The sequence below is a fragment of the Nilaparvata lugens genome, chromosome X (assembly GCF_014356525.2).
Source record: "Nilaparvata lugens isolate BPH chromosome X, ASM1435652v1, whole genome shotgun sequence".
NCBI classification, from domain to species: Eukaryota; Metazoa; Arthropoda; class Insecta; order Hemiptera; family Delphacidae; genus Nilaparvata; species Nilaparvata lugens.
Window position 1 is genome coordinate 81,492,571 of NC_052518.1, and position 17,111 is coordinate 81,509,681.

The 17,111-nt window shown below is 34.5% G+C and overlaps 1 protein-coding gene across 5 annotated transcripts in view; it reads right to left on the bottom strand.

The window, feature by feature from the left end:
- The window catches only part of LOC111045476, an 853,815-nt gene extending 839,101 nt beyond the window's left edge, over nt 1–14,714 (bottom strand). For 4 of the 5 annotated variants that reach the window (XM_039441688.1, XM_039441687.1, XM_039441689.1 and 1 more), the window contains exon 1: nt 14,225–14,713. In XM_039441688.1, the coding sequence (XP_039297622.1) occupies nt 14,225–14,339 (115 nt within the window). In that variant the 5' untranslated portion in view covers nt 14,340–14,713. Of the gene's footprint in view, nt 1–14,224 lie in introns of all 5 variants that reach the window. The other variant, XM_039441691.1, reaches the window with a different exon arrangement.
- Between the last annotated feature and the right edge of the window lie 2,397 nt (nt 14,715–17,111).

Genomic DNA, 17,111 nt, shown 5'->3' on the forward strand with positions numbered 1-17,111 from the left:
ATCTATACTAGGAAAATATCTAGTGTATAGGGTAGAAGTGATAGGTTTGCATAATTTTGAAAACCCCTAAAAAATACCCCTTTTTGCAAATTCGTAGCTCCGGAATCAAGAATGGTAGAATCCTGCGTGACCACTCAATTTATCGGAAAATTTATTCTCTTCTATTTCGTCAAGAATTTTTTTCTCCAAAAACTCGAAGTTTTCGAGATTAAATGGAAAAATTGAAGAAAGTCCAAAATTTATGGAGTTTTTGGGGGTTTTGGGGGTGAAGCCGCCCTCTGGCGTGTCAGCAAATTCCAGATTCGTATTCAGCACCCCAAAATACATTATAGAACCGTCGAGAAAAATTCTTTCGGGGCTGTTTCCTGAAAAACGACCATTTGAATTTGACTGGACTAAAATATTATAGAGCCAACCAGAATGAGATTTCGAATGGTGTGTGAAACAATTAGTTCGATGGTTATTGTTTCATTTATTTATTTAATTCCTCGAGTTTATAAAAGCGTGTTTTTATTGAATTGTATTGAATAGTTATTTTTAGTGGATGACTGCGGAATAATGGGATGGAAGCCATGTCTCAATCCTGAATAACCCCGAATCGTGACCTGATAGGTATCTCAAACTCCTAAAAACATCCTTTTTCTCTCATTTAGTTTCCTAAGACTCCTCAGGAAAATTCATAGCATCATTAAAGCTCCTATAGCATGGAAGCATCCCACACATACTTATCCGTTGAGCACTTCATATTATATGTAAAATCCTCAACCATGAGTTACATTCATTCAGACATCAGTTTACTTGTCATGTAAGTTGCTGAAGAGAAGAGTTGAAGAAGCTTCTTTTCAATTTCACTAACTATAATAAGTAAATTCAGAAACCCAAGTTGAAGTTCATCGGTTGAAAGCTTTCCAATATATCCAATATATCATAGCACACAAATAACTTATTATGAGTTTTTTCAATCATCTGAATATGGTAGTTTCTTTGTCTCCTACCAGTAGGTTTTCACCACTCATTCTCAAGTTTTCCCTGTCCTTCATCGAAAGTAACGTTTTTCACTGGAATGAAACAAAAACAAACTAATTTGCTGAAGGAAACATCAAAGGAGAATGAACAAACATTCTTAGCGTATTAAGTCAACAGCAAAGGTCATCTGCGGATGAACAGAGAACGTATCATTAAACTACAATTGGCTATTCACACGAAAAGCAGATAGGTCTTACGAGAATTCGTCTGTGAATCAGGATTGCTCTAAACTCCGAAAAGATAGATTAGTAGTAGAGATGACGCAGAGTTTTAAATATCTGATAATTCTGGAATCTTTCATTTTTTTTCCATAGGCAGATCAGACTATACGTCGAAAATCAATGCTGTACTTTAGCACGTATATAATTCACAATAATACAGTGAGGTTTTCATGATTTGATTATTATTACTATTATCATTATTGATTATCCTACATCTGCATGAGATATTTTTATCTCTTATATAACTCACGTGGATCAAATAATTTTGTTTGTCAATGATCAGGTTAATTACAAAATATCAGTCTAGATCAGAGATTTGAGAAGTGTTGTTCTAGCTGCGTTGTGATGCTATGATAATGGTATGCATGAATGCGGTTTACATCATAACGAAGTAAAGACACCTCAAGATCTTTGAGGTGCTCTACTTGAAAATATCAAGAGTTGAAAAGTGAATTCCGATTAACATAAATATCTGAGATAATAATATTATAATCTGAGATATTATTTAGTCAAATGAAGCAATTTGGAATTCAGCAGATTAATCAACTATAATAAGGGAGTGAAGGGTTGTGTTTGATTGATTATTGGCAGAGATCATTTTTGTGGTTCGATTCCAAGCAGACAGGGATGATCTGAGACACCAAATTGCGCCGATAGCTTCTTGTAATATTAAATTGATGAAACATGGAGACAAAATTCTCAAATACATTTGAAAGACTTCAAAAAAATTAATCTTCGAATAATATTTTTATGGAAGTACAGAACAATTGGTGATGAATACGTCAATGTTTACTCAATAGTTTACTCAATACACTCGTCTATTATCGAATTTTTCCTTCAAATTCAATTATATACAATGGAATTTGAGAAGTCAAATTAGTTTATCCTGTAATATTGAGCGAGCAATGTCTGTATGTCACTAGATCTCAAAGACGGCTCTAACGATTCTCACAAAATTTGGAGCAAAGTAGGTTTATGATAAAAATTCGATTGCACTAGGTCTCATCCCCGGGATAACTCGCTGGAGAGGACATTTACAGGATAATTAATCCTTGGAAAAACAGCTGAAAATTTCGTCGTCTGTCGATAATGGAAGTGAGTGAGCGAGAGCGTGTGTGGTAATGAGATAAAATTATGCCTCAGCTGTTTAACTATTGTATTCAATCCGCTGATGTTGGGCAACATGTTTACTTCAGAAAGTCCAAAATAATAACTAGATGCTATTAGTGTAGAATACGTAGTATGTTAACAAATATTGTAGCAAACATAGTATATCATTTCTAAATACAAACTATAAATTTATTATAATTTCCACTTTCGTTATAATTTTCTATGCTCTTGTACTCCAGAGCGAAGCTCGGTCCCCCGATATTTTAAAATTCTGAAAGGTAACACTATGTTCGCACAAAAAATCAATTTCAGAGATTTTCCAGTTTTGCAGGGAATATCTAACAATGGTGGGAGCTGCTCTTATAAGCTGTAAGGTATGGAGATCTTTCGTATTTTGGAGATACTAACTTTTACGAACACCGGATAGCAGCCTCGAAGAAATACTTGAGTAGGCCCAGTAGACACTCTTTATCAAAATTAAATGAAACACAAAACTGACACAATAGAAAAGTTTGTGGGCTATTAGCAAGAGCAAGTTGCTGTGATCATTTCTCTGAAAATGATTCTTGGAATCTAACAAATTAGGCGATTGGTTTAATCGTTACACAGTGATTAATAACTTCGTAAAAAGATGGAGTGATTAATCCTTATCAAATGATGAAATCTTGGTTGGAGAATTCTCACTGGCATTTCCTCAACCGCCATAATTTCTCAGTAGTTAGTATCATCAATTTCTGCCTCTAGCAACGCAAAAGCTCTGTAATAAGGATATTGTGAAAAAGTTATGTGTTCCATCGGGTTATAATTTACGAAATTTGATTCATTGGCGTCACTGGCTCAAGCATTTATACTCTTAAGTCTTGTACTTTTGATCAAATTGAAACTGGATTCAAAGATCAAATTTGGCAGTACTTACCATTTAATAACAATAGAAATGTTAAACTTCATGATCTAATTACTACCCAAGCTACATAAAAATGTCACATACATTTTATTTCTCAAAATTGAAAAAAAGTGCAATCCTTATATTATTGCCGTTTCAATATGGATGGTTCAAAGCCATGGGGCTTCTCAGTTTCGGAGGACTAGTTCTAATTTACCTTAGATTTTGCACGTCGCAATAATGCATTAAAACAAATTAATCAGAACCTACAATTTAAACGTTCATGTGCCAGTTTTATTTGAAATCTTTCAATTTTATTTTAAGAATTTTCCCAAGACTTTGTTATGTCACATCTGATCATCGTTCAGTTCACTGTTAGCCTACATGATTAAAAACTGTGTAACATTTAAATATATAAAATCTGGGTGTTTTCTGTTTTTCTTTGCAACTTTTAGATTTTTCAAACTTTAAATTTATAATACCATAGGCCTACAAATGTTCCGCGGTTATTCATCAGCTACCCTGATGGAGAGAAATTGAGATCTGCTGTTGTTAAAATATTGTATTTGCTGGATTTCTCTATTTCTACGCAATTTTAAAGAGTACACCTTAGAGTAGCCTAATCATGTCAAATCAATATCAGTATTCCTAATTACAGAATGACAGGATCAAACATTCGTTGCAAACAAACTGTTCACAAAATGTTTCAATGAATTCAAGTACAAATTATTTACTATTTCAAATAATAACAGTGGATAATCTACGTGCTTTTTCATGAGATACCAGTAGATACTGATTTGAAAAGAAGAGAGACTGATCAACGATAGAGAACCTCAGCTCAATTTCACCCACCCGCTGACGTCATTTTCAAACAATATTTCAGCTTTTCTTGAGAGTTCTACATTGATCACTGGCCTGAATATCACGAAAGAAAACTAGTGCAAAGTATATACATCTTGTCAAGCCATCTTGTCTTGGAAGAGTTGATTAGGATTAAGAGTAAAATAGCGAGTGAAATTTTTGTCTCGAGGAATTTAGGTAAATAAAGTAATATAACTCTATTGAAGTCAGTCTATCATTGCTTGGTAGAGTAACATATTACTTATTCAGTAACCCTATGGGGAGCTAGAGAGAGTACACTTCCGCAAATTTTGAAATTGTCAAAAGAAAGCACTGAGCACTATGTTGAGGTTGCATCCTCAAACACATTATAGGGATTATTTTTTTGAAATGGAGATTTTCAGCGTTCCCTGTCTCTATATTTTGAATATTTGTGTGTATATATTAGAAGGTGTTCACTACAGACTATGAACAAGACGCATAAATGTAATACACGGCATAAGTGTACTTTCTCTGAGTATCATAGATTCACTTTGTATGAAGAAAAACTTATGTATAATGGTAGAAATATTCACCAGATACTACCAATTCAGTTGCAGGAAATATTATAGATAAAGAAGTTTTAACGAAATTTGAAATCATTTCTGAAAGAGAAGTGCTTTTAAAGTCTGAAGGACTATTTTGACTACTGTAATGGAGTCGAAAACAAATAGTAACTAGATACTAAATATAAATCCCATGTAACAATTATGGTGTCTTGCATTATTGCTAGCACTTTGACTTGTCTCACGCCGTTCCAGGCCAACCAGGCGGAATATCTATCTATCTATCTTTCCGGTTTCATATTGGAGAATTTAGAGGTACTTTAAGACATTAAGATTGTAGGAGCATGAATGATGAGTACATGTCATTTCATTAGTAATCGACTAGTTTTTTGTACATCATAATCGCCTTATCACTATGCTTATTGAATAAATTTATACATCATGTTGTGTGCATAAGATAGACATTGGAAGTTTTGATTGGGAGGTTTCCGGGTATATCACTGAATTCCGTCCGAATATAGACGTTTTCCTAATTCTTATTTGCATATCAGTACGTTCTCCAAGATCTTACAAATTTACTGAACTAACTCAGAGTTAACATTATTGTGTACTAAAAAAAGCATTAGAAATTAACTTATGAGTTTCATTCACATCGTTCCACTAAACTAGTTTATAATGATTCTCATAATAATTATCATAATAGATCATTTTCCATGTAGAATAATATTTCTAAAATATCCTAAAAAACCGAAAAAAGTATACCGAGACTTACATTCATACCAAATTATGCGTAGTTCAGAAAATCACAAATCAACAGGCGATTCTAGCAAGCGTGAAAGTACCCATTGAATGATATCGCCAAGGTCCAAGCGGCATAGCTCTATATACAGGTTCTTAAAATAATTATTTTATTGTCCTTTGTGCTCAAAAAACATGTAAAGAGTTAATTGTTTTGGAGTGGCCGTAATCGAGGGGTTCATATGCGACATTGTAAACTCGAAATTAGAAGAACCTGTAATAATTAAAAACCTGAAATTGAAAATCAACCTGTAAACCTGGTTCTAATTTCGGCCGCGCATTATATGTTTCTCGGGTCACTCTCTTGTTTCGGATAGACATGTAAAACTATTGATCCTGGCTGCCTAAAAGCAGTCGTTGAATCGAGTCAGAAGCCCAGAAATTAATCAGATGCGACCTGAAAAATCTGACATCGAACCTGAGCTCACTCGATATTGATTTATTTATAAAAACAGATGACAGAAGGAGAAGAGTGATTATACGTAAAATTGTTATGATATTTATTGATAATCCCACCCTCTGAATGGAATGGATTTTCAAATATCAAATATAGTTCATAGATCATCATATCAAATTGTAAGCTAGATCTACATTTTATTGCAATGATAATAATGAAAATATCAAAGTATTCATATAATGTTATCGTAGTGAGAATCAGATGAGCATTACAACAGCCCGTAATTGGTGAATACATTAATGAAAAAGCTTTTAATTTTTAGATATACTTTTTTCTTCTACTTAAAAGGACGAAGATTAGCAACGCTCCCATTGATCTTTGAGCTGGAGTTATTCAAATTACTAAGTTCTTTCTCGTCGCTCGCAACTCTCACACTCACTCACTTCTCTCTCCCTCCTCTTACTCAATATCAGTCTCATTCAAGCTTTCTCTCACTCTTTCTTCCTCTTACACTTACTCTCTCACTCTCACTCGCTCTCTCTCCCTCACTAACTCTCAATCAGTTGCTCACTTTTAACAATCTGACACCGAGTGTTGAGATATTTAGAGACGAGGCGAAGGATCAGGAGTGACTTCAAGATTTGCAGCAGCAGTGGAAACAATGCAGAATAACTTTGTAACAGTCATTTGAAAGATTGGAAAGATTGGCTCAACTTGTGAGATAAGTTTTAAAAACTTTAACTGGCAGATTGCAAAACGAATTCAGATTGTTAGCATTTCATTGTATTTCTTTTCTATAGCCGTTTCCAAAGTGAATTACGAGTTTCTAAACTTTTTCATACTTTGAAACAAAGTTTGACGTAGATCTTGAAACAGTCTTTGTTCAGGAAAATATCCATTGAAATCGATTATAATTAGATGGAATCTGATTAATCATTTATTTGAATGGGACAATCAATTAAAAAGTTTCCCATAATAAGCAGCGAAATTGGAATCATTCCCACGCCTACGCAAAACCTGGTTGTATTTGATTGGCTATTACAAGAATTATGCATCATTCTCCTGTAACTTTATCATCTATTATTGATCTCTCAATGAACTGTCTCAATACATCGATTAAGTAGTATTCACAAGGTTTGCTTCAAACTCCATTGCTGTTCTGATTTGGATGATTATTTTACTCATATCTGAAGCATTAATGCTGCAGTGATATAATGTTCAATTGATGATTTATTCGGCTCTGAACAAACCTGAACTAATAACTTCGATTTCAGTTGTGGAAGATTGCATTAACTGTATCTCTTCTAGAAAAAATTGTCAATGATAGTCAATTTGAAAATTACGAGGGCAGTACAAAAATCGTTAAGTGAAAGAATTGCTGACTTCACCTAATCGTCTTTGACATTCACCACTGACATCAATGCTCTGTCATGATAGATTGTGTTGTCTTCTTTAGTTTCCGATCGCACTTGTTGAGACAAGTGCAACGATTCTCATTTTTTGAAGCCTGTTGGAAATTCCAAACTATGCGAAATTCTAATTTATCAGCTCTAGCCAGGCTTCGCGTAGGTGGGACGGATGATCATGATGAAGATAGATGAGTTTACCTAAAGCTTCAGGTGGGTTTCGAAATTACCGGGGAGCGATTTTCAATCTCTTAGAGAAATTTGATTCATAAAGGAATCGTCTCCGCAAGTTCACATACAACGGCAGCAAACAGGCGCATGAAACCTTAATTATATAAGAGACTAGCCGTCAGGCTCGCTAGCCATATCGATCTAGCCAGGGGGCTCCGCCCCCTGGACCCCCGACTGGATCGTCTAGAAATGAGATCAGCGGGATCGCTTCGCTCGCCTGCATTTTTCATTTGAGCATGCTTCATTTCATTAGAAAGTGAAAGTACTGAGAAAACGCAGAAAAGCTGAGAAAAACGCTGATTTTGGGCGTATCTTTGATGAAATATAAAAGTCACCTCATCACAACATTTTTAGACCCTACCTTAACCTCTGTCTAAAATTTGGACATTTTCTGTCTATTACTCGATGAAAGAACTGAGAAAACGCAAAAAACGCTAATTTTGGGCGTATCTTTGGCGTTATTTCAAATTCCTTCTAACACAACATTATTATACCATAGCTTAGCTTCTGTACTAAATTTGAACAATTTCTGTTCATTTGTTCTCGATAAATCTGAGAAAAAGCAAAAAACACTGGAAAAACGCTAATTTTGGGCGTATCTTTGACGTTATTGCAAATTCCTTCTAACACAACATTATTACACCCTAGCTGAGCTTCTGTACTAAATTTGAACATTTTCTGTTCATCTGTTCTCGATAAAGCCGAGAAAGCGCTAAAAAACGCTGGAAAAATGCAGATTTTGGGCGTATCTTTGGAAATTTTCCCAAATCCGTCCTTAGTGCGCCTCTAAAGGGCCAACTGAACATACCTACCAAATTTGAACGTTTTTGGTCCGGTAGATTTTTAGTTCTGCGAGTGAGTGGGTGAGTGAGTGCCATTTCGCTTTTATATATATATATATATATATATATATACATATATATATGATAATATTATATTATTCTATAATAATAATATTCTATATATATATAGAATAATTATTCATCAGAGCGATCTCGGAGCCAACCTCCTCCAAGCGGAATAAATAAAATAATTCATGTTTTATTTTACCGGCGCTGTATGGAAGTTTTCGAGTTTGTTATCTTTTGGATAACTCCTCTAGAATACTGACTTGGCAGTGCCGTTGGATAGTAGCTCGGGCGTCACACATCACGGAATATGCGAAAAGTGGGTGCCCACTTGGAAGTGTGACTTAACGTTTAGCGTCGCAGCAGTTGAAAGCTTGTTATCCTTTATTGAGAATATAAAACGTGATTCCTGAATATTGATGAGTTATTGTATACGTATAGTTCCGAGTTATTTATTTGGTTAACGCATGATATTACGATTTCAATGTATGATATCAATATTCAATAACAGCATTCTAATAATAAGTTATAGGTTCTACTATTGCAAAGCCTAATTGTATATTTCGATTTGAATATCTCAATGATTAATAAGGTAAGATACTATGGAACTACATTCATTGTGATAAAAAAATTACTAAAATTCAAAAAAATAAGCTATACTATACGCAATTTTTTCCAATTGCATCCATCAAATAGCTCATAGTAAAAGTATCCCATAAGATCAAAAATATTATTTTGTACGTCGGAAATTGTATTGGAATGAGTTTTATTGTGGAAACTCGAAGTGAAATTTGAATCATAGTGAAAACCTATTACTTTTTATATCTACATAATTTATATCACCATATTGTATAAACAAAGCTTGATGAGAGTTCAAATATTTACAATTCAATCTTAAAATGGGAAGCCTTGAAGAGAATTAAGCTCACTTAGGTGTGAGAATTGTGGAGAATCTAATACCATCAAACAACCAGTTTTGAATAGTTGCCCGTGGGAGATCAAGTCCTTGACATTAATCAAACTAAATGGATCAAGTTACAATATCATGAATTAATTCAGTTAATCAGGAGGATCTGGAGATAATCTAGAAACGGAGAGGATGTGATTGATATTATTTACGTGAAATACGAGGTTTCCAAAAGCGAATTTTTGAAAAAGAAGCGGAAATAATGGTACTTAACCAAATACGTTCAAATTTTGCATGTATGTTCAGTTAGCCTTCTAGAGGCGCACGAAAATGAATTTGAAAAAAATCCAACGATACGTCTAAGCGTACCAAAGTGAACCAAAGATGCGTTTTCCCAGCGTTTTTCTGCGATTTCTCACACTTTTCAATAACTATCGGGCAAAGAATGTTCAAATTTGGTACACAGACTCAGTTTATGTGCGGAAATGTTGTATTGGGAGAGTTCTGAAATAACACCCAAGCTCCGCCCAAAATCGGCGGTTTTTTCTGTGTTTTCTATAGACAGATAATGTTCAAATTTGGCTCATGAGTTCAGCTAGGGTCTAGGAATTTTGTCTTGAGTTGACTCCAGAATTATGCCGAAGATACGCTCAAGAGAAGCGGTTCTACTGCGTTTTGGAGCGTTCCCTAGCGTTTTTCTGCGTTCTCTCACATTTTTCAAGAACTAATTGAGAGATAATGTTCAAATTTGGACTTAAGTTCACTTAGGGCCGGTTTCCGAGCTCGGGATTTAGCTAAGTTTTAGACTTTAAACAGCTGCAGTCAGAAAATTGGCTTTCCAAAACGGGGCGTAGTCGCAGTCATTGTCATAGTCACGTATGAATTAAATTCCGAAAAACTAGAAAATTGAACACAAAATAAAATAAAGAGAAAATAGTGTAAAGTTTCAGCTGTTTTGAATTATTTAGGAATGTTTAATTTCGTCAAGGAAAAACGTTTCCAATTATAGAAATGAGAAAATAAAAACCACGACTACTGTTATAAAAGCTGCGACTACACCCCGTTTTGGAAAGTCAATTTTCTGACTCCAGCTGTTTAAAGTCTAGGACTTAGCTAAATCCAGAGCTCGGAAACCGGCCCTAAAGTCTGGAAATTTTGTCTTGAGACGACTCTAGAATTATTATTATTATTATTATTATTATTATTATTATTATTATTACAATTCAGTTGCGTAAAGCCACACGAAGATACACGTGAATTACACCGAAGATACGCCCAAGGTAGGTGGCTTTACTGCGTTTCCTGGCGTTTTTCCGCGTTCTCTCACATTTTTCAAGAACTTATTGATAGATAATGTTTCAAATTTGGCTCATAAGTTCAGCTAGAGTCTAGAAATTTTGTCTTGAGTTGACTCCAGAATTACGCCAAAGATACGCCTTAAGATAGGCAGTTTTACTGAGTTTTTCAGCGTTTACTCAGCTTATTCAAGAACCAATTGAGAGAAAATGTTTAAATGTAGTACATAGCTAAGGTGTGCAATGTTCTGAGGTGTTATTGTTGAAGGATTTGGAAACTACGCCAAATATGCACCCAAAATCAGCGTTAATTCGCTGTTTATTCTTCATTCAATTGCTTTATCAAGAGCAAATGAACAGAAAATGTTCAAATTTGATTCAAATTTCCAGTCAGGTCCTAAAATTTTTGTGTTAGAAGGGCTTCAACATTTCGCAATAGATACGCCAAAAACCGTCGTTTCTCTCATTTTTATAGAATTTGATTGACAGAAATGTTTTGAAATTTTGTACAGTGGTAAAAGTGTGAAAAAGTGTAAACTAAAAAGTATAATAAAGAAGTGTAAAAAAATGTTGTATTGAGACTGCTTGGAAATGACGCAAAGTCTGCGTTCTTCCAGTGTTTGTTGCGTTTTACAGCTCTTCCGAGAACAAAATGAATAGAAAACGTTTAGATCGATTCAATGGAGGTTCTACAAAAGCTAAGCTATAGTATAGGGAGATTGTGTGGAGAAAGCTTCAAGATTCTGCCAGAGTTTTGGAGGATGACTGAGCTTGGTAGTCTAAACTCGATACAAAAGTTCTGTTGTCGGGTAATGACGGTGCTATTTTCGAGTCACCTTCTCTACAGTTCACAATTCAAAATATTTTCAAGACTTGATGGGGCTTAATAAATGTTATGTAAGTTCTGCACATGATTTTTTGTTATAGTCATGGGACTACACTGAAATACAATAATTCTCACATCTTAATCACTCTACGTGAGAAATGATATTCATAATCAATAGTTAGTTATCAAATTTTCCAAGAACTTATGGCATGAATACGTTCATATTTGGTACAAAGGCTCAGCTAGTGTATAAATAGGTCTTAGAAAGAGCTTCAAACATTTGCCATAAATACTACCAATATCGGCGTTTTTCAGCATGGTCTCAGTCAATTGGTAAATGAATCGAGCCTAAAAATCTGTATTCTACTATTTTACTGGAGGAAGCAAGCTTAAATTAAAAATTCAGGGGAGCGAAGCGAGTCTGCTGTTCTCATCTCTGATTCAGCTGGGGTTAGGGCGCATAGCAAGCCTGCCGGCTAGTTCTGGCTAGAAAGTTTTTTCTGTTCCTCATATTATAACGAATGACGTTCTTTCATCAAATGAAAATATGAAGTTGGAAATTGGAAAACAATGGTGAATCAGTCAAGAACATGCTGGAATCTTGATAAATGTCTATCTTGGGAAGTTACGAATCCAAATTGCCAATCTCATTCTTGCTGAAGTAATTGCAATTATAATATTTTTAATCTGCGGAGGCTCCAGATGAAACAGTTTCAATTTGTTTTGAAGATGCTTGGTCACACAAGTAGATAGCTGAAAGTTAGAAGATGAGAAAAAATGTTTGGAATCGATTTAGTTGGTTAAATTATATGTATTTCATAATACATTTGCATTTTGAATTGAAATTGAAATTACAGCTGGAAGTATTCTTACAGATAAAGCTGATTGAAATCGGTTTAGGATGCAGACCGATGCAAAAGAGATGTGCTTTCAAAAATATAACTTGCAATATTGTGAAGTTTCACAGATCTTCTGTAAAGAAAGAGCCTCTAACAAGCAGGCAAGAAGTTTGATAGTTTCCTGGCGTTGGTATAGTGAATAGCCAGCTGACAGGCAAGAGATCTTTTACTCCACCAGCACTAATTACCAGAATTTTATTGCGTTGAACACGAGATATTATGTTGTAACCACAGTAGCTGTATGTTGCGAATAATCTTGAAGTTGAGAGAGATTATTTTTTGAAGATTCTAAGAAGAACTTGAATTCAAAAAGAGCATCAATCAATACAGTGTATCATCCCGTTACTAAGACATATTTTGTATTATATTTGTGCAACGGAGTAGAATACACTACATAATGATCAATCAGAAAATTATTCTTCCACGCAAGAGCAAAATCAGATTTTGTTTTGATTGATTATTGATTATTGTGTCAGCGACTATTGATTATTCATTCATCATGTCTTATATTTTGTTCTGATTACGATTTGTTATTGATACGAGTACAATATTTATTTCTTGGAGTCACACTTATTTTATGTAAATGTTTTGTGAGTATTGAAAATATAATTTGATTTTGGTATAGTATTTTGTTTTTCGACGACGAAATAGACACGTGAGGCTACAAGTACTTCTTCGTAAATCTATTTTATTCTGTATTTTTATAGAGTAGAATTATAGTACCCTTTAAAATTAATAAAATAATAAAACAAGAATACAAATTGTAACGTAACTATTTTATTCTATTCAAAGTTTCATTTAAATGAAAGGACTGGCATTCTGAACTATTGGTCTGGAGCCTGGAGGGTCGGAACTTCATTCTGCTATTGCTGCGCTGCACCGGTCGGCAAAACAAATCCTGCCACTGGCATAGTTATTCATTCAATCATCTACTCAAATCAATCATTCAGTGAAATAACTAAAGAATATATTCATATTAAATTGTACGATATTTCATTAATAATTTCTTTAGAATGCTTTCATCACTGAGGAAAATAATGATTATACTTATATCCGCACTAAATGTATGCGGTTATTGTGTTTCCTCACCTTTTACTAGTAGGATTCTATTCAATCAAATCAAATCATAAATTGAAAGTGGAAACTTAATCAACTCACGGCTTCTTTACAGTGGTTGAGGTTGAATATTAAATTCACCCAGTAGATGATAGTATGTTTATTTCAGTGTATCTTTCTCTTGTAATTATATTGTTGTTTGATTTTTCTTATTAAGTTGATTGAACTTAGACTATTCCTGATAGATCTTACGAAAAACTTTAAATTTGATACTAGGAACTTGTACAGTATTCATCCACAATTTTTAAGAATTCATGACTGTATGTTCCTGAGAAGTATTACTAATTCATAAAGTTATCTTGAATGATAAATGCAATCCAGAAATCCAACCTCCTTCCACTTTCGACGACTTCAAAGTACGTGGAGAAAGTTTTTTCTATTCTAATAAGTAGTAGGAATGAACTTTGAAATGTATTCAAGTCTTCAATACATGCATTATTACTATCCCAGAAAGGGCCAAGACAGGGCCAAGCGCCGCTAGCTTTGTCCATATTTTCAGGCACATCAAATTCTGTTTACTTCATGCAGTAATAATTTTTGAACTCTGTCAAGAAACCATAAGATACCAACCTCGAATAACTTATTTTTAAATTTCTGAACAAAGTAATAGATTCATATTTTTCACTATACCGAATCACTAATACCCTTTTCATTTTATTTAATGACACCAAAATTCATAAAGAACATAAAACTATTCATGATCAATCAAATAAGTGATTCTGTATAATAGAACTATCAAGTAGCCCCACTGAAATAAATGAGAGATTAATATTTATTCAAAATACAAGTTGGACTTGCACATCATTTTTACAGTGACTGTCTCTGGATTAGTAGAGCTATTATGTCATGCAAGTTTGAAAAGAAAGTGGATTTTACCTGTATTGAGCTGACCAACAAAGGCGGCCGGTGTGATATCATCAATGGCAGTCCTTGAAGCGGTCGCTTGAAAGATCAAGTACAGCATGAATAGAGTTTTGAGCCGGTTGTACATTTTCTGTCCGATAATTCGCGACGGATAACAATGCAGGCCAACTCAAGGCAGCAACAGTTATTAGAAGTTCTTCATAGCTATTGTCTTTTGTCGGCTGGCCGACAAGCAGTAAACTTGGCCCGACGTTAATGAGAAAAGTCAGCGGGATAGAATTCGGGCTTTTGATAAAGTTTCTGTCCGTTTTCAGATCCCGCTCAGCGGAAGCCGCTGACTAGCAGCTAAAGCAAGTCCTCTTACTCAGCTGTGATAACCTGTGTCGGCAACAGTTTCAGAACAGATAAGAGCGTTTCGATCAACGCGGAATCCGGTAACTGACTAGCGCAAAATACGGAGCAACGACAGAGCAAGTCACTCGGTGAACAGCGCAGCGCGTCTGAATCCAAAGCATCTCCCACCAGCCATCAACCCTCTCTCTCCTCCACAGCGCGCAGAATCACCGCACCGGCGCAAGTGCCACCAACATGCTCTACGCTTGTCAATTTTCCTAATCATATTATCAAACAATTATCATTCTGCCGCTCCTATTCCTCCGAATGTTTTACAGTCAGGTGCCGATGGAAAAAATGTCTGAGGATATTCCGAGTACCTGACATTTATTGCATTCAAAATTGACCGTTTCAATTCATCATAGAAATCAAATCAAATGATTTATCTTCATCGAAAAAACCAAACAAAAAATATAATATAAGTATTCAGAACATACATTGTTATCAGGTAACCCGTGCTTTGCAACGGATAAAAGGTTTTGTTGTAAAATGCAACCTCCTTATGTCCAGGTAGCTTAAAAAAATATAATACCATTGATAAGTTTAAAGTATTTTGATGGGGGTACTTGAAAGTTCAAGCACAAAGAATATTACTAGTACCCTCATATTTTCATTTCAGACACAACTATTTTTGGATATTTATCCAATTATTGAATGCCAAAAACTGGTCTTGTCTGAAATGAACAGTTATTTTATAGTTGTACTAGTAATTCTATAGTTATTACTAGTAGTTATACTATAGTGATTCAGTAATTTACTATAATTCTATTCATATACCGCTTTTTTTAGAAAGAATAATGGAGGTTCAAAATGTTACAATATTTATTACAGTAGAGCCTCTATAATTCCTAGTTGACGGCGTGAAGCGTTAACTATTAAATTATAGAGGCTACGTATTATCGAGTCTATGATACAATGCATGAGGAGAATGAGAATGAGTTGAAGGAGGAAAAAATTTATCATGGATGGTGATGAAATTGAGATAGAATGCTAAATATCTAATGAGCAATCAGGATATTATGAATTTAAAAAGAATTTCTTTTACACATTTTCAGCTAGGGACTGATAATTTTGTTCCGAAAAGCCTTATAAATTACGCCCAAGGTACGGTACGCCGAAAATGGACTATTTTCTGTATTTTCTAAGTATTATGAGAATTTATAGACAGAATTCAATTTTATTAAAATAAGCCGAGATTTTTAACCCAAATCTGCATGGTTCATTTTAAATTCTCGAGAACTAATGGACAGAAAACGTCCATATCTGGTTTAAAGAATATTTGCTAGGAAGGAGAGATTTTTTCGTAGAGAGGGCGTTATGAGTTTCACAAAGAAACGACCAAATCGATGTTATCACAGCATTCTCACAGTCATCTGGTGATTGATTCGAGCTTGAAAGTGTATGTATTGATCACTCGATGGAAACAAGATAACTGAAATGGAATGTTATTAAGGAAAGCGAAGCGATCCTGCTGATCTCATTCCTGAATTGATCATCCGGCAGATGGACTGATCTTCAGCAAACGAAGAGAGCCTGCCGGGTTCCGGCTAGTTTAATTTATTTTTGAGAGTTTATGATATTCACATTAACAACATTTGGTATAAATCATAACATAATTTCTCATAGTAAGTAGCCAGCCAGGTAGCTTTAAATATCTATTTATTTATGTGATTTAAGAAAATCACCTACTAGGATAAAACTACCTAAAATATACCTAATGGGGAAGGGGTTGCAGTGACCTAAAGACTACTCCATGTATTCTATTTATTCATACCCCCCCCCCTAAATATCCCATCTTTGTCCACACCCCTGGCTTTACCACCTTATAATTTCAATACAAAACAACAAAATATGGAATATGTTTCCATTGAATAAGTTCGTTACTGTGTTAAACGGAAATAACAAATTTGACACGATAAAGCAGCCCACATTATTCTCAATGAAAGCTGAAATAATATCGTTTGAATTTGCATTCCAGACACTGAGAAATGGAATGTGACTGTCCATACAATTACATGTACTTTAACATAGCTTCCAGCATATTAGAATCACCTTCTTTCCTCAATTTATTCAACGTGACCACTGTAACCCTTGCGAAATGACTCAAACATATCATTACCATCACTTCAAATCATTATGTCAAGGTTATTACGAATCCGTTACATTCAACATTAGTCTTCTTGAAATGAGCCAGATCAACAAACTCGAGGTTGGGAAATATGCATTGCTATTATTCTCTTTCGTGCTTATTTAGCTTCTAGCTAATTTCAAGTCTTGAAAATAAGACTCGGCTTTCTCTGGCAAATTATTCTTGATTCCTATTGCAAATGAGAGAAAATAAAAACTGTGCGTTGTAGAACTTTGATGTGTCTTCCATTAACTTGATTTGATAAAAAACCGCGTAGGCCTCAAATATTAGCAGATTAAAACGAATACTGCAGCAGCGTGAATGACAGTCTACAATATGTATTCAAACAAACTTCATACAAAAACTATAGCATATTTT